The sequence below is a fragment of the Heterodontus francisci genome, chromosome 20 (assembly GCF_036365525.1).
Source record: "Heterodontus francisci isolate sHetFra1 chromosome 20, sHetFra1.hap1, whole genome shotgun sequence".
In the NCBI taxonomy this organism is placed as follows: Eukaryota; Metazoa; Chordata; class Chondrichthyes; order Heterodontiformes; family Heterodontidae; genus Heterodontus; species Heterodontus francisci.
In genome coordinates, this window is record NC_090390.1 from 62,954,855 (window position 1) to 62,976,190 (window position 21,336).

The 21,336-nt window shown below is 43.7% G+C and overlaps 1 protein-coding gene across 1 annotated transcript in view; it reads left to right on the forward strand.

Moving 5' to 3' along the window:
* The window catches only part of LOC137380688 (hyaluronan-binding protein 2-like), a 74,678-nt gene that overhangs the window by 43,357 nt on the left and 9,985 nt on the right, over positions 1-21,336 (forward strand). The window contains exons 6-9 of the mRNA XM_068052941.1: positions 831-950; positions 5,286-5,457; positions 7,083-7,177; positions 8,272-8,548. Of these exons, the coding sequence (XP_067909042.1) occupies positions 831-950; positions 5,286-5,457; positions 7,083-7,177; positions 8,272-8,548 (664 nt within the window). The remainder of the gene's footprint in view (positions 1-830; positions 951-5,285; positions 5,458-7,082; positions 7,178-8,271; positions 8,549-21,336) is intronic.

A 21,336-nucleotide genomic window follows, 5' to 3' on the forward strand; every position in this document is an offset into this window, starting at 1 on the left:
AATCTTTGGCATGTGGGAGGAAACCGGAGCACCCGGAGGAAACCCACGCAGACACAGGGAGAACTTGCAAACTCCACACAGGCAGTACCCGGAATTGAACCCGGGTCGCTGGAGCTGTGAGGCTGCGGTGCTAACCACTGCGCCACTGTGCTGCCCCTTTGATTTAACACTAAGCTTTTGTCTGATAGGGCAATAAGCGTAAGATGTTTCTAGTATGCCAGAAATCCACTGTATATTTCAGGAGCAATATTTTGACTTTTGCCTGGGTGCTCTTCCACCTACTGGTCTGAACAGTAACTTGAGCAGTTTAAGACTTGAACAGTCTCCCCTATTTTCCTATTTGTTTCTCCTGTCCACATTCTATTTCATAATCATTTATCCTGGAACTGTTTTAACTACTTTTGTCCTTCTAGTACCTTTTTACCTTATGACTGAGCTTCCTTCAATCTCCTTTTAGATTTCTAATGCCTGATTTAGCCAATCATTGTCTAGCATTCAACACATTTACTATTCCAGCATTGTTAAAATCGTTTGCAGAGCTTTAAACTAATTAATTATTTCCTTGCGACAGTGGTTAAATAACAGAATGTTGATTTTCATCTGTTGTTCTCTCTTCTTTCGTTTTGCTCATCCTATTAAAATGTTTGCTTATATTTCCACACTCTGGTTCGGACACATGGTCGATGCCTCTAATACTAATGTTTCTCTACACAGATTTTGGTGGAGCTACTGTGTATTTCCAACTTTTTCCCCTTTTTTATTTCAAGTTTCCAACATTTGTAATTCTTTTTTCTCTCAAATAACTATTTTTGACAATTGTGTCTTTCAAGCAACCATGCCATGTAGCCCCAATCCTTGTAAAAATGGAGCAACGTGCAGGGTTGGGAAGAAGAAAGGAAGCTTCAACTGCAACTGCCCAGGATTATTTAAAGGGGAACTTTGTGAAATAGGTAATCTTACTGTTCATTCTAGCTGTGACTGATGTCTTAATATAAATGTATTCAACAGTGAACCAGTTAAACCATTTCCATGTCAGAAACCTCCATCTCCAGTAGAACCATTTCCTCACAGTACATAATATTCCAGCCATTTAACATATAAGTGTGTTTGGAAGAATGAATGATAAAGCTATTATCAGAGAATTGATTTTGGTGAGTGGAAATTATATGATAGCACTCCAGAATCCAGTAGTCCCACCGTTGTTGACTGGACTTGTCATATAGTCTCCCTGCACTGGAATTCCTTCTCTAATATTGTTAAACATTTAGAAATATGAGGGTAATTTTCAATTTAATGGTTGAGTTATACTGGCTCAAATAAGTGATAAAGATGGTTGGAAAAGCGAGCAGAATCCTTAAGAAATTAGTCCAGTTTGTCACATTATAAATCTTCATTATATTAAAAATGTATACTCTCCCAATGATGGAATATTGCACTCCATTTGACAGGATTCATAGAAAATTTATCTCTTGATATTGGACTAAGTACAGAGCAGATCCATGTAAACTGCTGAAATGGACATTGATAGTCTACTCACATCTGAATGCGCCTTCTACAAGATCAGAGATATATGGCCAATATTTCAGTTCGCTGTGAGATTGTGACTGGAGAAAGTGCCACCTAATGGCCCCTAAATCCGCAGCCATATGTGCCAGGTATTAGCTTTCCAGGATGGTCTTGGGTGTAAGGCAAGAAACTCTCCTTCAAGGCCATCAAAAATAGGGGGACTTATGGGGTTGAGGTCAGGGACAGGTAATTTTGTTAGATTTGCCATACGCCAAGCTTTCATTGGCATCCTGTATATGGCCAGTGCAGGAAGACACGATTGCACCAAGTGTGCTGATTGACTCAGTGGCAGATGTGAGGCTCTTCTAAGAGGGGTTCATGACACCCTATGTTACAGGCACCGATATTCGAAATGTGTTGCTAGTGATTTGGACACTTGCCAATTTCAAACAAATTAGAAAATCTGTCCTTGACCTCGTAAGGCTAACCTGGGCCATCTGTGGAGTTCCAAATGGTCACAATCCAGGTGTATGTGCTTGGAAATCTTGCTCATGGATTTTCAGGGCCAGTTAACCAAGATCTCCATAACAGGAACATAAAAGCTGCTGCAGCTTCATTACAACATTCTATGGCACAATGGCTGCATGAGCAGACAGTGCTGTTAGGGAAGGAGTTCCAGGATTTTGACCCAGTGACAGTGAAGGATATAGTTCCAAGGATGGTGTGTGACTTGGAGGGGTATTTGCAGGTGGTGGTCTTCCCAAGAATCCCATGAAGATGCTCATTGCCAGGCACTTGTTTGATGTGAATGTTACTTGCAACTTATCAGCCCAAGCCTGAATGTTGTCCAGGTCTTGCTGCATGTGGACATGGACTGCTTCAATATCTGAAGAGTTGTGAATTGTGCTGAACATTGTGCAATCGTCAGCGAAAATCCCCGCTCTGACCTTATTATGGAGGGAGGGTCATTGATGAAGCAGCTGAAGATGGTTGTGCCTAGGACACTACCTGGTGAACTCCTGCAGTGATGTCCTGGGGTTGAGATGATTGACCTCCAACAACCACAACCATCTTCCTTTGTGCTAGGTATGACTCCAACCAGTGGGGAGTTTTTTCCCTGATTCCCATTGACCAATTTTGATAGGGTTCCTTGATTCCTTATTCATTCAAATACTGTTTTGATGTCAAGGGCAGTCACTCTCACCTCATCTCTTGAATTCAGCTCTTTTGTCCATGTTTGAACCAAGGCTGTAATGAGGTCAGGAGCTGGTGGTCCTGGCAGAACCCAAACTGAGCATCGTTGAGCAGATTATTGCAGAGGAAGTGCCGTTTGATAACACTGTCAACGTCACCTTCCATCACTTCGTTGATGAATGAGAGTAGGCTGATGGGGTGGTAATTGGCTGGTTTGGATTTGTTCTGCTTTTTGTGGACATACCTGGGCAATTTTCCACATTGTTGGGCAGATGCCTGCATTGTAACTGTACTGGAACAGCTTGGCTAGAGGTGCAGCTAGTTCTAGAGCACATGTCTTCAGTACTACTGCCACAATGTTGTCAGAGCCCATAGCCTTTGCTGTATCCAGTGCCCTCAGATGTTTCTTGATATCATGTGGAGTGAATTGAATTGTCTGAAGATTGGCATCTGTGATGGTGGCAACCTCTGGAGGAGGCCAAGTGGATCATCAACTCGGCACTTCTGGCTGAAGATAGTTGCAAATGCTTCAGCCTTGTCTTTTGCACTGATGTGTTGGGCTCCGCCGTCATTGAGGATAGGGATATTTGTGGAGCCTCCTCCTCTGGTTAGTTGTTTAATTGTCCACCACCATTCACTTTCAGATGTGGCAGGACTGCAGAGCTTATATCTGATCTGTTGGTTGTGGGATCGCTTAATTCTGTCTATTGCACGCTGCTTCTGCTGTTTAACATGCATGTAGTCCTGGGTTGTAGCTTCACCAGGTTGGCACTTCATTTTTAGGTATGCCTGGTGCTGCTCCTGGCATGCCCTCCTGCAGTCTTCATTGAACCAGGGTTGGTTCCCTGACTTCATTGTAATGGTAGAGTGGGGGATAAGCTAGGCCATGAGGTTACAGATTGTGGTTGAATACAATTCTGCTGCTGCTGATGGCCCACAGCACCTCATGATGCCCAGATTAACCCATTGAGCATAGTGGTAGTGCCACACAACACAATGGAGGGTGTCCTCATTATGAAGAAGGGGCTTTGTGTGATAGTTACTCCTACCAATACTGTTATGGACAGATGCACCTACAATGGGTAGATTGGTAGGGATGTGGTCAAGTAGGTTTTTGTCTCTTGTTGATTCTCTCACCACCTGCCGCAGGTCCAGATATGTCCTTCAGTACTCAGCCAGCTTGGTCAATAGTGGTATGACCGAGACACTCTTGGTGATGGACATTGAAGCCCCCCATCCAGAGTACATTCTGTGCCCTTGTTACTCTCAGTGCTTCTTCCAAGTGGTGTTCATTATGGAGGAGTACCAATTTATCAGCTGAGGGAGGGCAGTAGGTGGTAATAAGCAGGAGGTTTCCTTGCCCATGTTTGTCCTGATGCCACGAGACTTCATGGAGTCCAAAGTTAATGGTGAGAATTCAAAAGGCCACTCCCTCCCAACTATATACCTCTGTGTCACTACCTCTGGTGGGTCTGTTCTGCCAGTGGGATAGGATATACCCAGGCATGGTGATGGCAGAGTCTGGGACATTGGATTTACGGTATGGATCGGTGAGTATGACTATATTAGGCTGCTGCTCGTCTAGTCCATGGAACAGCTCTCCTAATTTTGGCACCAAGTCCTCAGATGTTAGTGAGGAGGACTTTGCAGGGTTGACTGGGCAGGTTGTGCCTTTGTTGTCCCCAGTGCCTAGGTCGATGCTGGATGGTCTGTCCAGTTTTATTATAACTTGACCTTTCTGTAGTGCTTTAATGCAACTGAGTAGCTTGCTTGGCCATTTCAGAGAGCAGTTAAGAGCCAACCACATTTCTGGTGGGTCAGGAGTCACATGGAGGCCAAGCCAGGCTGGGCAAGGATGGCAGATTTTTTCCGCTGAAGGATATTAGTGAACAAGATGGGTTTTTACGACAATCCCATAGTTTCATGTCATTATTAATGAGAGTAGCAACTTATTCCAGATTTATTACTTAATTGAATTTAAATTCCCCCAGCTACCATGGCGGGATTTGAACTCATGTCATTGTAGCATTAGTGCAGGTCGCTGGATTACTAATCTAGTAATATTTACCACTATGCTACCATTCCCAAGTAAATGGATTAACATCTGCATTAAAATAACAAAGAAATGTCAAGCAAACATGTTAAGCATGTTTCCTTAAATATTGCCTGCAGTAATTTCTAAACACACAACCATTATAAAGTTCACACGCTGTAAAGCTGCACACACTGCTTTGAAAGAACCCACACAGCTCTTTCACCTGGAACTCTGCTTCTTATATGCAGATTTAACCATTATTTTATGAACCAAGTTTGTTAGGCAACAGGAGATCCATGATTTGGCACCCTAATACAATTTCTTCAAGCGTTCCTCTGCTCCCAGTAACTTCCAAGATCAAATTCATGACAGACCTGTCTGTCTTGAATTTAACAAGGGCTCAATTCTGCAGTTATGCTCGATAATATTAAGACATAAAACAAACAATGCTATCTGCATAATTATTTTCAAAAATTATATAGACCAACAATCATATTTAAATTCAGAGATTGTCTTGTTCATGTTTTATTGTTTTGTGTATTTTTTTTAGCGCCAAATGATTGTTACCAAGGTAATGGCTTATCATATAGAGGTCTTGTGAAAGAAACTGAACGGGGAAAGAAGTGTCTGCACTGGAGCTCGAACTTGCTGCTTAAGGAAGCCGTTGGTACTCATATGGAGAATCCCAACAAATATGGCATTGGTGATCACAACTATTGCAGGTACCACAGTTTTAGAACTTTAGAATTTTGATATACTCGGGTAGGTTGCACCCATTGAGCTGAGTGATGATAATTATTTTAATTTATAACTTAAGCTTAACTTCATACTCTAAATTTTTGAACCCTTGGTCTACCAAAAGGTAAACTCCCAAAACAAATACTAGATTTGGGGTGAGTTCAACATGTTCTAAATACTCAAATGGTGGCTTGTCAGTATTCATTGCTATAAGGAGGATAAATGATTAGAATCTGGAGATCTTTTATTGAAAAGGCATTCTTTTGTTTAGAGTATCTACACCTCTTCAAATTAGCCCCAAATGTTTTTCAATACTTGAGCATTTAATGTATAGAACACACTACTATATGAATAAAATCAATCACAGAATAAAGTCACTTTTATATGATTGTATCAGTTGCTTTGCAAGTTGATAGAATGAGACTTCTAGTACGATGCAATTCCACAGGGTTGTACTTTCTATTTTGCCAAAAAAAGGTTAACTCCCCATTTTTTCACCCCAGTAACAAATTAGACTTGAGTGGTTTTGAAAGGTGCCATTCCTTAAGAATGAGCGTTTATATGTAGGAAAAAAGCAGTGAATTGCAACACAATCATAATAAGATCTACTGATCCCTTAATATTTCCAAAATAATAAATAAATAAGTTCACCAATATAAATGTCATAGTTTGTTAATGGAACTGTGGAGTGTGCAATATTGCAAAAAGCTCAGTATTAAATTCAGAAAGTAAATTTTACTCGTGACACTCTAAAAGGTTGTGTTCTGTTCTTCTCCCCTGGCAGGTAAATATGAAACAAACACAGCGAATGACTCAAATTGTATTTATATTTGAAAGACAGCTAGAGAGGGAGAAAAGCACAGGCCAGATTTCATGCGACTCAGCAGGAAAGGGAAGGTGGAATGGGAAGCGGGTAGCAAAGGCCCTCCTGCTCCAACTGCCACTCCCATTGGAATCTTGAGCTGGTTGGCCAATTAATAGCCAGCAGGCGGGCTTTGAGGCGGCAGCTGCGTTGTCAGCCGACACGGAAGGAAGTGCTGGCGGTATGTTTAAAGGGCAGGCCCCAGCAAGGCGTAGGTTGCGGGTCTCTAAGGGCAGAGAATGCCATTGCCACAGGGGTGGCCATTGCTGCCAGGGGAGGCCCCTCCGTTGACCAAAGATTAACCGAATAGGAGGGCCCGTGTCCTGGAGCCCACCGGGAGGCCGCCAGGGTTTACCTGGCTGTCTCGCAACATGGTGGAGGGCCTCACAAGCGCTGGTAAAATGCCAGCAGAGACAGGAAAAACTCCCTTAAATGGCCACTTAAGTGGCTCAATTGGGCTCCGAATGGGCAGGCCATCTGACACCTTTCCTGCCGCTGGCAAGATGGCATGGCAGCGGGAAGACAATGGCACGCCACCTTCTCACACCATTTTGCCAGCCTTCCTGAGTCATAGCCCATCCCCAAAGGGCTCTTAAAATGCAGCCCACCTTTTAGAAAATCATCCGTAAATCCTTTTCACTGAAACCATTGTATGTATGTATATATTTATATATCTATTATACTTGTTCTACAGATAAGTGATAAGGTTGGGATCAGTAAAAATTCAACTAAATTATTTATTTCCAGGAATCCTGATGGTGATGAAAAGCCTTGGTGCTATTTTAAGGAGAAGCGTGATAAATTAAATTGGGACCATTGTGCCATTTCTCCCTGCACAGCAGGTATGTATTATCTGTGTTAATTTCATTTTATAACAGTTAATTTGTTCCATTAATTATGTCATACAGATGGGTATTAGCCCTGCCTTACTGCATAAACAATAACTACACAGCAATATCACAATAATTAATGCAATTAATGCTTTGCTAGTTAAGTGCTGAAGTGCTAAAAGTACAATACTAACTGCTTTAAATTACAAGATAGAATTAAATTAAAATCCTTGTAATTTTCCCATATCAGATCCATATAATGAGGAATGGGGGCAGTAGTGGTAAGTGGATTTTATCGAATTGCTTTCAATTTCACTCAGAGACACAGCCAAGGCAAAAGGATTTATTTTGCTTTTTTTTTACCAGCAGCCTCAGATCTTCAGGTTCTCAAATTGCAATCTAAGAGACAGCCTGCTATAACGCTTATTTATTCCAACAGTCCCCATTAACTGGTAACATTCCATTTGGGTGGAAACCATCAAATAACCTGCCTATATACAAGAAGGGGTCAGGTTTACCTGGGAACTGCACACCTGTATCTCTTCTCTTAATTGTTGTTTGTCATTGTTCATAAAAACTAAAGTACGTAACAAACAGTTGGAACGACGACACCTTGCATTCATATCTCAATTATAACAACCTTCTATGTGGTCACCAGTTACTTTCCTTCAGAATAAACCAGTAATCGAATGACATTTTTAATCTCACTTTCCAGAAGTGCAGTGATTTTCCTTGCTAGAGTGGGATATTTCTGGTGTTGTCAATGGGGAAGTCAGCTTGTTTTGCATTGTATCTAGTGAACAACTGAACTGAGTATGTAACTTCCTCAGAAAATACAGATGTAGGGCCAAGGCAGTTGGATAGATGTTCTCATTTAAATCCAAAGTGACCTGAACTGTGCTAAATTTGGACCTTTCAAAGTAAATCGGTCAACATAATTTGGATTACTGTTTTAAACTTGAGACATATTCCTAATATTTGGATGCCTACAATAACTTTCTGTTCTGAGAATGGTATCAAATACCAAATTACAAAAGTAAACAAAATTAATTAGTATTAATGCATAGAATGGGTTTTGACTTTGTACCATTTATCCATCATAAAAGCTCGACCACAACTCCAACGAGAACCCACGGCCAGACCTGTGGCCCGATCAACTGCCCCTACTTCTACCATTGTGCCCTTTGAGTGTGGAGTACCAGAGGTTGCAGTAATCATAGGCAAAATCTTTGGTGGAAAAAGGACAGTACCAGGAAAATATCCGTGGCAGGTATCTCTACAGCTGAAAAATCGGATTGGACTTTATAAATCAGGACATCTGTGTGGAGGAACATTGATCAAACCATGTTGGGTTCTCACTGCTGCCCACTGCATTGTCTCACAGTAGGTATTATTATGCTTATAAGTTGCCACGAGTTATCTTCTTATTTGAGAAATTCGCTTCCACAGAAATATCTTTCTAAATTTTGTAACATATTTATTATGTATTTACTTTTTATTCCAGTTACCTACATTTACAGTAATTTATTGGAAATACTGGAGTGAACATTTTTATTGTAAAGCAACATTAATTAAGTAATTTTACAAGTCCGCAGTACTTGCTTGGAGCCTCATACACAGGCAGCACATATTGAAAGTCCAGGCACCCACTATTCATTATATTCCACTCATTAATGGTCAGAAATCTCTGGGCAGCAGAGGCCTGAATTGATGTCAGTGGCTAGAAGGGAGTGACAGAAAAAAGGAAAGTAGCTATTTAAGTGAGGTTCTAAAACTTACTTTTAGGATTGTTATATCACTTTATCCACCTCTATTAATTTCAATGACTCAAGTGAAGTGCTGACTTGAAAAGATGCTAATTTGGTGAATTGCAGTTGTTTTAACATGCTTAAATATGTATAGTTTATGATCTCTGCCAAATAGTGGCAGTGTTGTGATAAGAGTACCAGCTGCTGTGTCAATTTGCACAGGTCTGTGTGGTGGAGTCTATTAATCAGCTAACTGAAGCCTGGAACAGCATAAAGAGAGCCGAGGAATCATTAGGACAGAAAATAGAGAGGAATTGAGAGAACGAATAGGAAATAGGAAATACAGCAATACCTAAACAAACAAAAGCAAGAACAAAATATGGAGAAAATTAAATAACACTAACAGAGTCTCAGAGAAATTGAAAATAAAAACAGAAAAATACATTTAAGTAATAAAAACAAGAAATGCTGGAACCACTCAGCAGGTCTGGCAGCATCTGTGAAAAGAGAAGCAGAGTTAACGTTTCGGGTCAGTGACCCTTCTTCGGAGAACGTTAACTCTGCTTCTCTTTTCACAGATGCTGCCAGACCTGCTGAGTGGTTCCAGCATTTCTTGTTTTTATTTCAGATTTCCAGCATCCGCCGTATTTTGCTTTTATAATACATTTAAGTAGTTTGGCCAGATCTATTCAGTCCCAAACTTCATCTAAGCCTTGATCCAGACATGGATACATGGAACTGAATGTCAGAAGACAGGTGAGAGTTACTGCCCTAAAAATCAAGGTAAAATTTAACCGAGAATGGCAAAAAAGAGGCATAACAAAACTGAGGTTAATAGGATTGAAATGTACAGTGGCTAGAGTCCTACCTGATATAAAGGAAGATGGTTGTGATTGTTGGAGATCAATCATCACAGTCCGAGGACATCACTGCAGAACTTCCTCAAATAAGCAATCAGAGGCCAACAATCTTCAGCTGCTTCATCAATGACCTTCTCTTAATCAAAATTTTAGAAGTACAGCTGTTCGCTGATAACTCCACAGTATTCAAATCTAATCACCGTTGTTGGCATCCTTCCATCTACGAAAGATGATGGACACGCATCAAACATCCATTTAGGTGGGGTGTCTTCTCTTGGTGCACCTTCCACAAGCACCGCATGTGAAGCTGCCAAGAGACTCTGAGTTGTTGTTTACGATGTTGGTGCCTGCTGCCAAGCTGCTGTAGCCACTGGTCATTGTGGTAGTGCACACCAGTCCACAGAATTTGTCGCCATTTCCCTCTTTCGCCAGCTAGTGACTCCCAGGTGTGAGAATCAATGTTTAGGGCCTTTATGTCACGCTTGCAAGCATCCTTGAAGTGGAGCTTTAGGCGCCCCGGCTACATCTCAATACATAAGGTCCTTGGGTATGCGACCAGCTTCCAAACTGCAGGTGTGTCCCATTCACCGAAGCCACCTCTGTTTGATTAGTGCCAACATACTTGGGAGCTCTGCCTTTGAGAGGACTGCCGCATTTGTGATTTTGTCCTGCCAGGATTATACTCATAATGCACTGAAGACAGCGAAGATGGAAATTATTGAGCTTCTTTTTCTGGTAGCCGTAAGTCACCCATGTTTCACAACCATACAGCAAGGTGCTGAGAACACAGGCCTTATAAACTATCAGCTTGGTCCTAAGGGTCAGCTCGGTGTTATCCCATGCGCGTTTCACAAGTTGAGCAAAGGTGGTAGCTGCTTTGCTGAACGGTCGCGTGCTAATCTACAGCAGCACATTATAAGTTCCAAGCTTCAGCTAAGAAGCGACAGGGAATATTCACTAACATGAAGTAACGGCTGATGTTCAACTTGAACAGAAGAAAGCCCAGCCATCTCCACTTGACCTTCACTGAGTCCACTTAACTGCACCAGCCATATTAACAACATAACTACAAGAGCAGGACAGAGGCTGGGTATTCTGTGATAAGTGGCCCTCTTAAAGCCTAACCACCATATACAAGGCTCAAGGAAGGAATATGATGGATTACTCACCACTCATCTGGATGAGTGCAATTGCAACAACAGTCAGGTCCTCAAGACCATCCACAACAGAGCAATTCACTAGGTCACAGACCTGAAACATTAACTCAGCTCCTCTCTCCACAGATGCTGCCAGACCTGCTGAAAATTCCAGCATTTTCTGTTTATATTTCAGATTTCCAGCATCTGCAGTATTTTGCTTTTAGAGCAATTCACTTGATTGGTATCTCTTGTAAGACTCTTAAACAGGGGGTCTCACTTCCCTCTAAGATGCTGAGTATCAATGGCATGAAATAAACTTTGGGTAAAATTTATATGGAAAACCTTTATTAACCCACTATAGTATATACTTACTATACACACTATCCTATATACACTATAGTATACACTTATATAACTCAATAGTATATACTTACAACACCAGTTGCTTAGTTAGACCCACGTACAGGAGCTCGTTCCCAGGTGGTCAGATAGCTGAACAAATTCTTCCGCGTGACTTCCTGTGACTGACCAAGTCACACTTCCCAGCTGCAGCAACAATGTCTTTGTGGGCTGTGGCTTTCGACCCCTTTCTGACCCTAGTCCCTTGAAATATAAGGTAATGTCTCGAATTGGGTCATCTCATTGGGTTGCAGTGCCTTATCAATCCCACCCTGGCTATGCATGTGATCATATCCTGCTCTCAGCAAGAGGGTCTTAGGTGCATACCAACAAAGGATGTGATACCTGCATCTTGATAAGGAAAGAAGGAAACCATTGACACATATTCCAAGAGGCCATTGTCCATGAGAGTTATAGCAGACAGAGTGTCTGATGTTGTAATAGCCTGGGGCTACCACCTTAGTGGCATGTCCTGACTTGTCTGTGTGTGGGGGAGGGGTGCCAGGGGGGGTCCTTGTTCAGTTACACAGTCTGTTTTTTTTAAAGTCCAATATGAGCCCCAGTGATGATGTCTTTTGTCAGAATTCTTTTCCCTTCGTCCCGATGTCCTTCACACTTCATGTTTTTACCACACGGCGAGCCCCACACGCTGGTCCACACCACAACTGGTTACATTTCGCTTATAAACAGAAATACAAGAGATATCCAAATACTTTACACTTTGACACCAGGTTCAATATCCATCAACACGCTATTGCAGTCATACTGTGGCTGCAGTATGTACAATTTACAGAATGAACTCAAGGTTACTTCAACAGCACCTCCCTCCCAGTAACGCCTCAACCATCAAGAAAGACAAGAGTAGTGACGCTGTGAGAATACCATCACCTGCAAGTCCCACTCTAAGTCCCACACCATCCAGACTTGAATATTTACTGCTCTTACTTTGTCATTGCTTGATCAGTATCCCAGAACTCCATACAACATCATGGGAGCACCATCACCACATGGACTGTAGTGGTTCAAGGAGAAGGCACCATTACCACCTCCTCAGGGGATTCCGCCCCGTACACCTCCTAGTTATGGCAGGGTCAAATGGAGAATCCACCCATCACCACATCCATCAACTGGAATGTAAAGATTCAGCTTAAACGAGGTGGAATCATATTCCAGGCCCACTGAGGGCAGAAATCAGACCTAAGGGGCTTAATTCACCCCGTCCAGCAGAGATGGGTCCAGAGGCAGGGCTGGGAGCAAATTCTGCAAGTAACACGTTGGGTCTCCAACCTGAGACGTTCCCACCTCTGGTCGCTTTTGCCGGAGGTGGGATCACCGTAGCACCAGCTACCCACCTGCCAGTGGCTGGTAGCCAATAAGCCCCATCTGGGAGCAGGGTGAGGACACCGCTGGGATCTTCCCACTGTCGGATGTCAGCCCCCCCTCTCACAGCTGAATTTGGAGGGTGGCAGTAACTTGGAGGCTGCCTTCCAGCGGAAGGTTGGGGTACCATCGAACCTTCGACTCCAGCACAGACCTGCTGGGATGTGATGGCTGCAGCCACAGCATCAAGGCATCTTCTGGAGGAGCTTCCCACCACCCCAACACTGATGGCCTGACAGCTATGGCCATGCGGGATTTGTAATTTGTCCCGATGCTGCAAAGAGCCCAATCATTTTGAGGCACCTTGAGGTCTTCTGCCATCCTCACCAATGCCCATTTTGTTGTATGCTTGTTTGGTTAGCTGCCACCTTAATATGCTTAGTTAGTCATAAAGGCGGGGCTAAAGTGTGGCGAGTCGAAGAGACTTAGCAGTTGGCAGGAAAAACGACAAAAGTGCAAGGGGAGAGCCAACTGTGTAACAGCCCCGACAAACACATTTTTCTGCAGCACCTGTGGAAGAGCCTGTCACTCTAGAATTGGCCTTTATAGCCACTCCAGGCGCTGCTCCACACACCACTGACCACCTCCACTTACCCATTGTCTCTCGAGATAAGGAGGCCAAAGACAAAGACAGTTTAGCTTAGAGAGATTCCTTAGTCTGGAGTCATTAGAACATTATCCTTCATTACATTACAACAATGTACACCTTCACACCAGTCTGTGTGACTCCTCTGAGGCCATGTTGCATCTATCTTTAAGTCTCTCTCACGTGTGATCTCATGGTAGGAGGTATTATTTATTTAGTTTCCAAAGTTTTCATTTCCAAGGTATGACTTGACATTGGAATTATTTTTTATTTAGAGATACAGCACTGAAACAGGCCCTTCCGCCCACCGAGTCAGTGCCGACCATCAACCACCCATTTATACTTAATCCTACACTAATCCCATATTCCTACCAAATCCCCACCTGTCCCTATATTTCCCTACCACCTACCTATACTAGGGGCAATTTATAATGGCCAATTTACCTACCAACCTGCAAGCCTTTTGGCTGTGGGAGGAAACCGGAGCACCCGGAGAAAACCCATGCAGATACAGGGAGAACTTGCAAACTCCACACAGGCAGTACCCAGAATTGAACCCAGGTCGCTGGAGCTGTGAGGCTGCGGTGCTAACCACTGCGCCACTGTGCTGCCCTCGGTATTCTGTATACACTCTCTCAACATTAACCCTTTCAGACCCCAATACTTTCCCCTCCCCCCCCCCAAGTCTTTAACCAAACATATATGTTTACATACATTCACTTTTTATTTACATACTACCCCATCTCCCCCCTCCCCAAGTCTCTGACTTCATAGATTCAATCTGTCAAGAGGCTTCACAACTCTCCTTGATCTTGTTGTTGTTAGATGCTGAAGATTGGTAGTCTTTCTCTGAACTCTTGTTTCGTGACTTGGATGGCCTTTATTGAGGTTTATAGTATCCGGTGCTTTCTGAATTTCAGGTTCAACATCTGATTTATCCAAATGTATGACCAATTGGCGTCTTTGATGAATAGGAATAAGATTCCTTCTGTTTCTTCTTATAGTACCTTCTGAAGTTCTTACTAAATAAGATCGTTGTTGATTCTCCTCTCTCTGGACAATTACTCCATCTCTGCTTTGGTCTCGTTCCCATACCTTTTGCCCTTCTGACAACTGCGGTAGGTTCCTGGTACGGTATTTCCTGTTATAATTATAAGCCTGTTGCTTTCGATAAGACTTTTCTCTGTCTTGAATCCTCTGATAGTCCTGGATTTGTAGCTCTGGAAGTAACTTCTTGGATGTTGCGTTCTAAGTTTTCTTCCCATTAACAGTTCGGATGGTGCCAATCCGCATAACAATGACGTAGTTCTGTTGTTCAGAAATGCTGTTTGAAAATCTTGATTTTTCTTTAACGGTGCTTTAATGGTCCTGACAGCTTGCTCAGCTTCTCCATTAGATTGTAGATACCTAGGGGAACTTATTAGATGATCAAATCCACAGTTTTCCGCAAAGTGCATGAAGTAATCATTAGCAAATTGTGGTCCATTATCGGACACTAACTAATCGGTTATAACATGTGCTGCGAAGATTTCTTGTAACACTCAAATGACTGCTTCAGTTGTTGTTGTGTACATACAGTTAATCTCGATCTACCTGGGAAAAGTAATCGAGTACAATCAGATAGGATTTTCCATTAAAGATGAATAGAAACATCACTAGATGTTCCCACGGTCTGGTTGGGAATTGAGTCAAAATAAGAGGTTCTCTCTGATCCTGTCTGTGCAATGTACGTACGTGGCCATTTGAAATAATTTCTTCTATATTGTTCTATATTCTTGGCCACCACATGGACGCCTGAGCCCGTGTGTTATTTTTAGTTCTGCCCATATGACCCTGGTGTATTTTGTCCAAAATCTCTACCTGGAGTGACTCTGGAATCACCAGTTTCTCATCATATACCAGCAAATCATCCACTATGGTAACGTGTCTTCTGTGTTCAAAGAAGATTTTCATCCTCATGCCCTTGGGACTCTGTTGCGGCCATCCTTGCCTGCAATATTGGAGGATATAGATGCATTCTTCAGGCTGGATTTTAAGAGCCCACTGCCGAGATTGGCGGCGAGTTCAAAAAATGGCAGCCCGCCTGTACTGCAATCTCAAGCGCAGCTGATCATTTAAATAGCTGGGGCGGCCCGACCCCGTCCCAATCTCGTGGAGGGGGCTGGCTGTCTGTCCCCGGCATTGGCAGCAGCTGCCTGTGCACAGGCGCTGACGCCATTTTTAAAGGGCAACCAGCCCTACCACCCAATTTAAATTTTTAATGTCCTACCCCCAAAAAATAAATACATTTCTAATGCCCCTTTCCCACCCTCCAATAATAATTACAATAACTATTTGCCCTTTTCCCCCCACAAAACACTTACCTTTTACACCTGACCTTCCCCCCACAAACTGCACAAAATTAGTTTCAGGTTCGATCCTTCCCACCATTCCCTACGCCATTACCTTTATTTGACCCATTTCCACCACCCCCCGCACCCGGTACTGACAATGGCATCACATTTCCCCAGACGGGGATCTGAAGGTGCGGGAGTGCAGGCCGCCACGCCAACGATCGCAGTGGGCCCTCAAGATCGCAAGTATGTCTGTGTAAATTTATTAATTTTATTCATTTGAATATTTAAATTGTGGTCCGCTCGCCCAGCAGCGTGGGGGCCACCAAGGAGACTCACCGCTGGGTGGGTGGATCGGGCCGGGCCCTCCCGGCATCAAGATCTGTGGCGGGCCTCATCCGGCGCCATCTTCAAGCCCCCCCACCCCGCCATGGTAACCGATGCCTGGGGGAGAACAAAATCCAGCCCTTCATCTTGCATCTGCACATGACGAATTTGTTGTAGCTTATTTGAACTTGTCAGCTGTTGTGGCCTGAGAATATGACTCAACTTCATTCATAAAGTTAACATCTTGTTGAGTAGGATGGTCGACCTTAGTTCTGGACAATGCATCTGCTGTCGTTTGTTGCTTGCCCTGTACGTATACCGTTTCATACGTGAACTTCATTAGTCACAACCGGAATCTCTAATCCGTGGAGGCATCCTAGTGAGTTCCTTTTCATCAAGTAAGGAAACTAAGGGTTTGTGATCGCTCTCTATGACAACCTTAAAGCCGATAATACAGTCTGAAAACTTCTCACAAGCCCATGTCCAGGTGGCTGCGAGAGCTTCTTTCTTTAGCACGACATATCTTGTCTCAGTGTCAGACAGTGCTCATGATGCATAATAAACAGGTCTTCGCATTCCATCTGGCTGCTCTTGAAAAAGGACTGCGCCTGTCCTTGTAGACAAGGCCAGCTGCAATTGTGGTTGACAGCGAAGGTTATAATGCACTAAGGTGTCTGGCAAAAGCAGCATCTCCTTGATTCTTTGAAATGTTTGCTCCAGGTGTGCATCCCAGCACCATGCTTGAGCTTTCTTTAATAGGTGATGCAAAGACTTAGAAACTTGTGCTAAATTAGGTAGGAATTTTGCCAACTGGCTGACTATGCCAAGAAACCGTTGTAGATCATGGACAGAGCAGGAAGTGGAAATTCACTCGTGGCTCTCGTCTTTTGTGGGTCTGCCATTATGCCACTACTGCTGACAATGTGTCCTAGAAAAAACAAATGGATGTTTTTGAAAACTCGCACTTCTTATTAAGTGTTAGGCCTTCGTCCTGCAGACGATTCAAAATGACTCTGACCCTCAGGTTATATTCTTCATTGGACTCAACGTGAACTAAGATGTCGTCCATATGCCATATTACACCTTCAAGGCCCTGCAGAATATTCAACATAGTTCTTTGGAATATTTCCAGTGCTGATGTGATACCGAATGGTAGATGGTTGAAACAAAATCTTCCAAATGGAGTAATGCAGGTTGTGAATAACCTTGACTTCTTATCCAACGGAACTTGCCAAAAGCCACTATTCACATCAAACTTCACGACAACGGTACTTTTGGATAACTTTGCCGAGCTTTCGTCCGCTGAAGACATCAGATGAACTTTCCATGCCACAGCCTTATTAGGTCTACACAAATGCAAAGATCACTGTTAGGTTTAGGAACTGGAACCATTCCCAAACACCACCCTGTAGGTTCAGTAACAGGAGAAATGACTCCCATCCTGGTCATATCTTCTAACTGATGTTGGACTTGCTTCATTAGTGGGTGTAGAATCTTCCCAGGTGTGAAAAGACATACTGGTTTAACATCTTTGCACAAAGTAATATTATATTCGGTCTTCAGTCTCCCTAGATCAGGAAACAATTTTGGGAATTCCTCTTGGAAATGACCCCTGGATTGTTGCTTAACTTCTTCCACTTTCTTTATAATATGAAAGTCGATTCAAGCTCTTTGACTGAAGGGAGCGAATTCCTGATTCCTTTGAACATAAAGTATTTCTAATATTTGGGCTGAATTTTGTGCTGGAGGCTGGACTCCCTACGCCAGGCCGAACAGGCCGGAGGAAACCCCGCCTCTGCCTTCCCCCACCCCAGACTGATCTTTCGGCCTTTTTTTGTCAAAGTTTTAGGAGGCCGTGATCCCCAACCCTTTAAAGGGACGGGGATTCCGCCTCCAAGAGCTGCCGGCCAATCACAGGGCCGGCAGCTCAGCAGTACCGGCAGGGCCACCGGGAGCGGGAGCGGTGGCCACTGACAGTACCGCAGAGGTCTTGGTCCCAGGCCCACCGCTGGAACACCAGAACAGAGGCACAGTCGCCAGGGCCAGTCCAGATGGCCCCAGCAAGGGAGGGGGTTCCTGGGGGGTGAATTGGTTCCCGGTGAGCGTCCTCCGTTGGCCACAAATTGCTCACGAAGAAAGGACCCCCCCCCACCCCAAAGCCCACAGTGAGGATGCCTCGTTTTACAAGGTGTCTCTCCTGCATGGCGAAGGCCGCCCCCCCCCCCCTCCCCCCCACCTCTAGGAAGATCCCAGCGGCAGCAGCAAGATGCCCTTAATTGGCCCTTAATAGGCCACTTAACGGCTTCAATTTGCCGTTGGGTGGGAAGGCTATCATCGGCCAATCCCGCCCCCGGGAAGATCGCTGAGTGATGGGGAGGTGACGGGCCTTCCGTGCTACCGCCTCCTCTGCCACCGACCACGATTCTCCATTCTCCATGCACAAACCACCCCCTCCCCCCACCCGCCTCCAATCCCACCTCAGTGGTACCCATAAAATCCCGGCCTTTCTTTCCTTTGTACTGGTGTGTTGGCTGTAGTTTCCCCTTTCCTTCGAGTTCAACCCCTCCCAGGCCGTGTAACTGAGTTTCCGTCAGTTGCAGAAAATGTGTTGATAATCACGGCTCTTTGTCTGATAATACTGTTACAATTGCTCTGGTGTCCAGTTTAAAATTAGTGACATGTCCGTTGACATATATATATATATATATATCTGCAGACCAAAATGCCTGATTAGGATCGCTGATCTCACCAAGAAAGTGTTTTGGTTGCTCTCCTGAGGAAGGCTGTTTAACTTTGTTAACCATTCTATGCTTGAATGCTTTTCCTTTTGAACTTGTGAGAGTAGAGATTTTACTTTGGCACATTTTACCAAAATGCCCTAATTTCTTACAGTGGAAGCATTCTGCTTTGTTTGCAGGACAGTGTTCACACCTGTGGGTACTTTTGGTGCCATATCGCTGGCAGGTTTTAATGGCGTCTTTCGCTTCACTCGCACCCCCCACCCCCCACCCCCACCCCCACCCTCCAAGTGTACCTTTTTTTCTGGTGCTTCATTTACAACCCTCTGGTTAAGGAACTGTACAGTTGCTGGAAGTTTCCTGAACCAAGGTCTTTCTTCACCTCTCAGGATTACTCTGTTGTTCTTGTGGACCTCTGCTTGTCTCACCAGCTGAATAGCTTTGTCCAGGGTGAGATCTTCTTTAGACAGCAATAAATCGGATAGGGATTCATCAGCAATACCTACTACAATGCAGTCTCGTATTAATTCTGCTTTAAGATCTCCATATGCATCTCCTTCAGCTAGCCTGTAAAGGTCATTGATAAAAGCATCAACTCTTTCGCCTGGTTTCAGCACCCTTCTGCTGAATTTAGCTTTTTCTAAAATCCTATTGCTCCACAAGTTGAAACAACAATCAAAAGATTCTAAAACTTCATTGAATTTGGCACATGTCTCATTAATGCCTTGTCTTGCAATAACATCCTCTGCTATAGCCCCAATAGAATAGAACAATGTCTTAACTTGCTCTACTTCAGACTGGCTGTCTAATTTGGAAGCAATTTTGTTTCTCAGAAATCTTTTTTCCCCAGAGTGACCAATTTTGGGTTTGATTTGGTCGTTCTTTGTGTTGAAACCTCCCTGGTATTACGAATTTAAACTCCCTAGCTTCAATTTGTTTTACTTTCACTTTTGGGTTTTTCCCTCCAGTATCAGAAGTTTCCTGTGCTTGTTCAGCCCCACGCTGACTCCTGCAATGGCCAACATTTCTGTCTTTGAAATCTCACCGCTGGATTTAGGATTAATTTGCTTCTTGTATTAAACTCAGTTACTGCTTTACTTCTTTAACTCCCTTCTTGCAGAGACTCGAGTATTTGCAGCCTCGTTATTTGTTTTTTTTTCTCTCTTCACTCCGGTCACTATGTGTAATAGTGCTGACCTTGGATCTGCCCTCGGTAAGGACTTTCCCAGTACTGCCTGCCTAGTGCCATTAGGGACAAAAAATTTTACCCTCTTTCAGGTTTGCTCACCTTATCCTTGATCATTGCTTGGTTCTCTGACTTGAAGCCTGCAATCGCTGGACCAGATTTATACTGCCAATTCCTCAACTCTCTGTGTCTGGAACTCTGGAGCTTTTCCACAGTCTCTTCTTGAGTTCTGCAGTTTTGGCGCTTTTTCCAGGTCAGCCCTGTTCTAAATTTCTTCAAAAGCTTTTTATGGGTTTAGCATGGTAAGAACCACCATTGTTTTCGATTTCACCACTGATCATATTGTATGCTGGTTTGGTATGCTACCACCTTAATATACTTAGCTAATCTAGCTTCGAGAGATTCTTTAGTCTGAAGTAATTAGAACAGTGACCTTTATTACATTATAACTATGTACAGCTTCACATCAATCTGTGTGACTCCTCTAAAGCCACGCTGCATCTATTTTCAAGTCTCTTTCACGTGATCTATTAACTCATGCTAGGAGGTATTCTTTGCACTGTCTCAACATTGCTGCAGGCTCTCCTATTGGGCCACTACTTCCCTGGCCTGTTGGTCATCCTCAATGAAGCTGCCTCTGGGAAGAATGCAAGCAACATCCCGCCAGGGACACTTCCGGGTTCCCGACCTAGAATTGAGGCTGATGCTGGGATTGCAAACCAACTGGGAAAATTTAGCCTATGGCCTTTCCTAACCCCAGACTTTCAGGCTGCAGTACTGAAGACCTGCGCTTCCAGAACTAGCCCCATCTCTAACAAAGCTGTTCCAGTACAGCTACAACACTGGCATCTACCCAACAGTATGGAAAATTGTTCGGGTATCGTCTGTCCACAAAAAGCAGGAGAAATCCAATCCTGCCAATTACTGCCCCATCCGTTTATTCATAATTATCAACAAAATGATGGAAGGTCACTGACAGTGCTATCAAGCAGCACTCACTCAGCAATAACCTGCTCACTGATACTGAATTTGGGTTTTATCAAGGCAACCTGGCTGCAGACCTCATCACAACCTTAGTCCAAACATGAATAGAACAACTGAATTCAAGAGATAAGGCACGAGTGTCTGCCCTTGACATCAAGGCAGCATTTAACCAAGTGTGGCATCAAGGAGACCTAGCAATATTGAAGTCAGCAGGAACTGGTTGGAGTCATACCTAGCACAAAGGAAGATGGTTGTGGTTATTGGAGGCCAATCATCTCAGTCCAGGACATCACTGCAGGAGTTCCTCAGGGTAGTGTCCGAGGTCCAACCATCTTCAGCTTCATTAATGACCTTCCTTTCATCATAAGGTCAGAAGTTGGGATGTTCGTTGATGACTGCACGATGTTCAGCACCATTCACAACTCCTCAGATAATGAAGCAGCACATGCCCACATGCATCAAGACCTGTAAAGTATTCAGGCTTGGGCTGG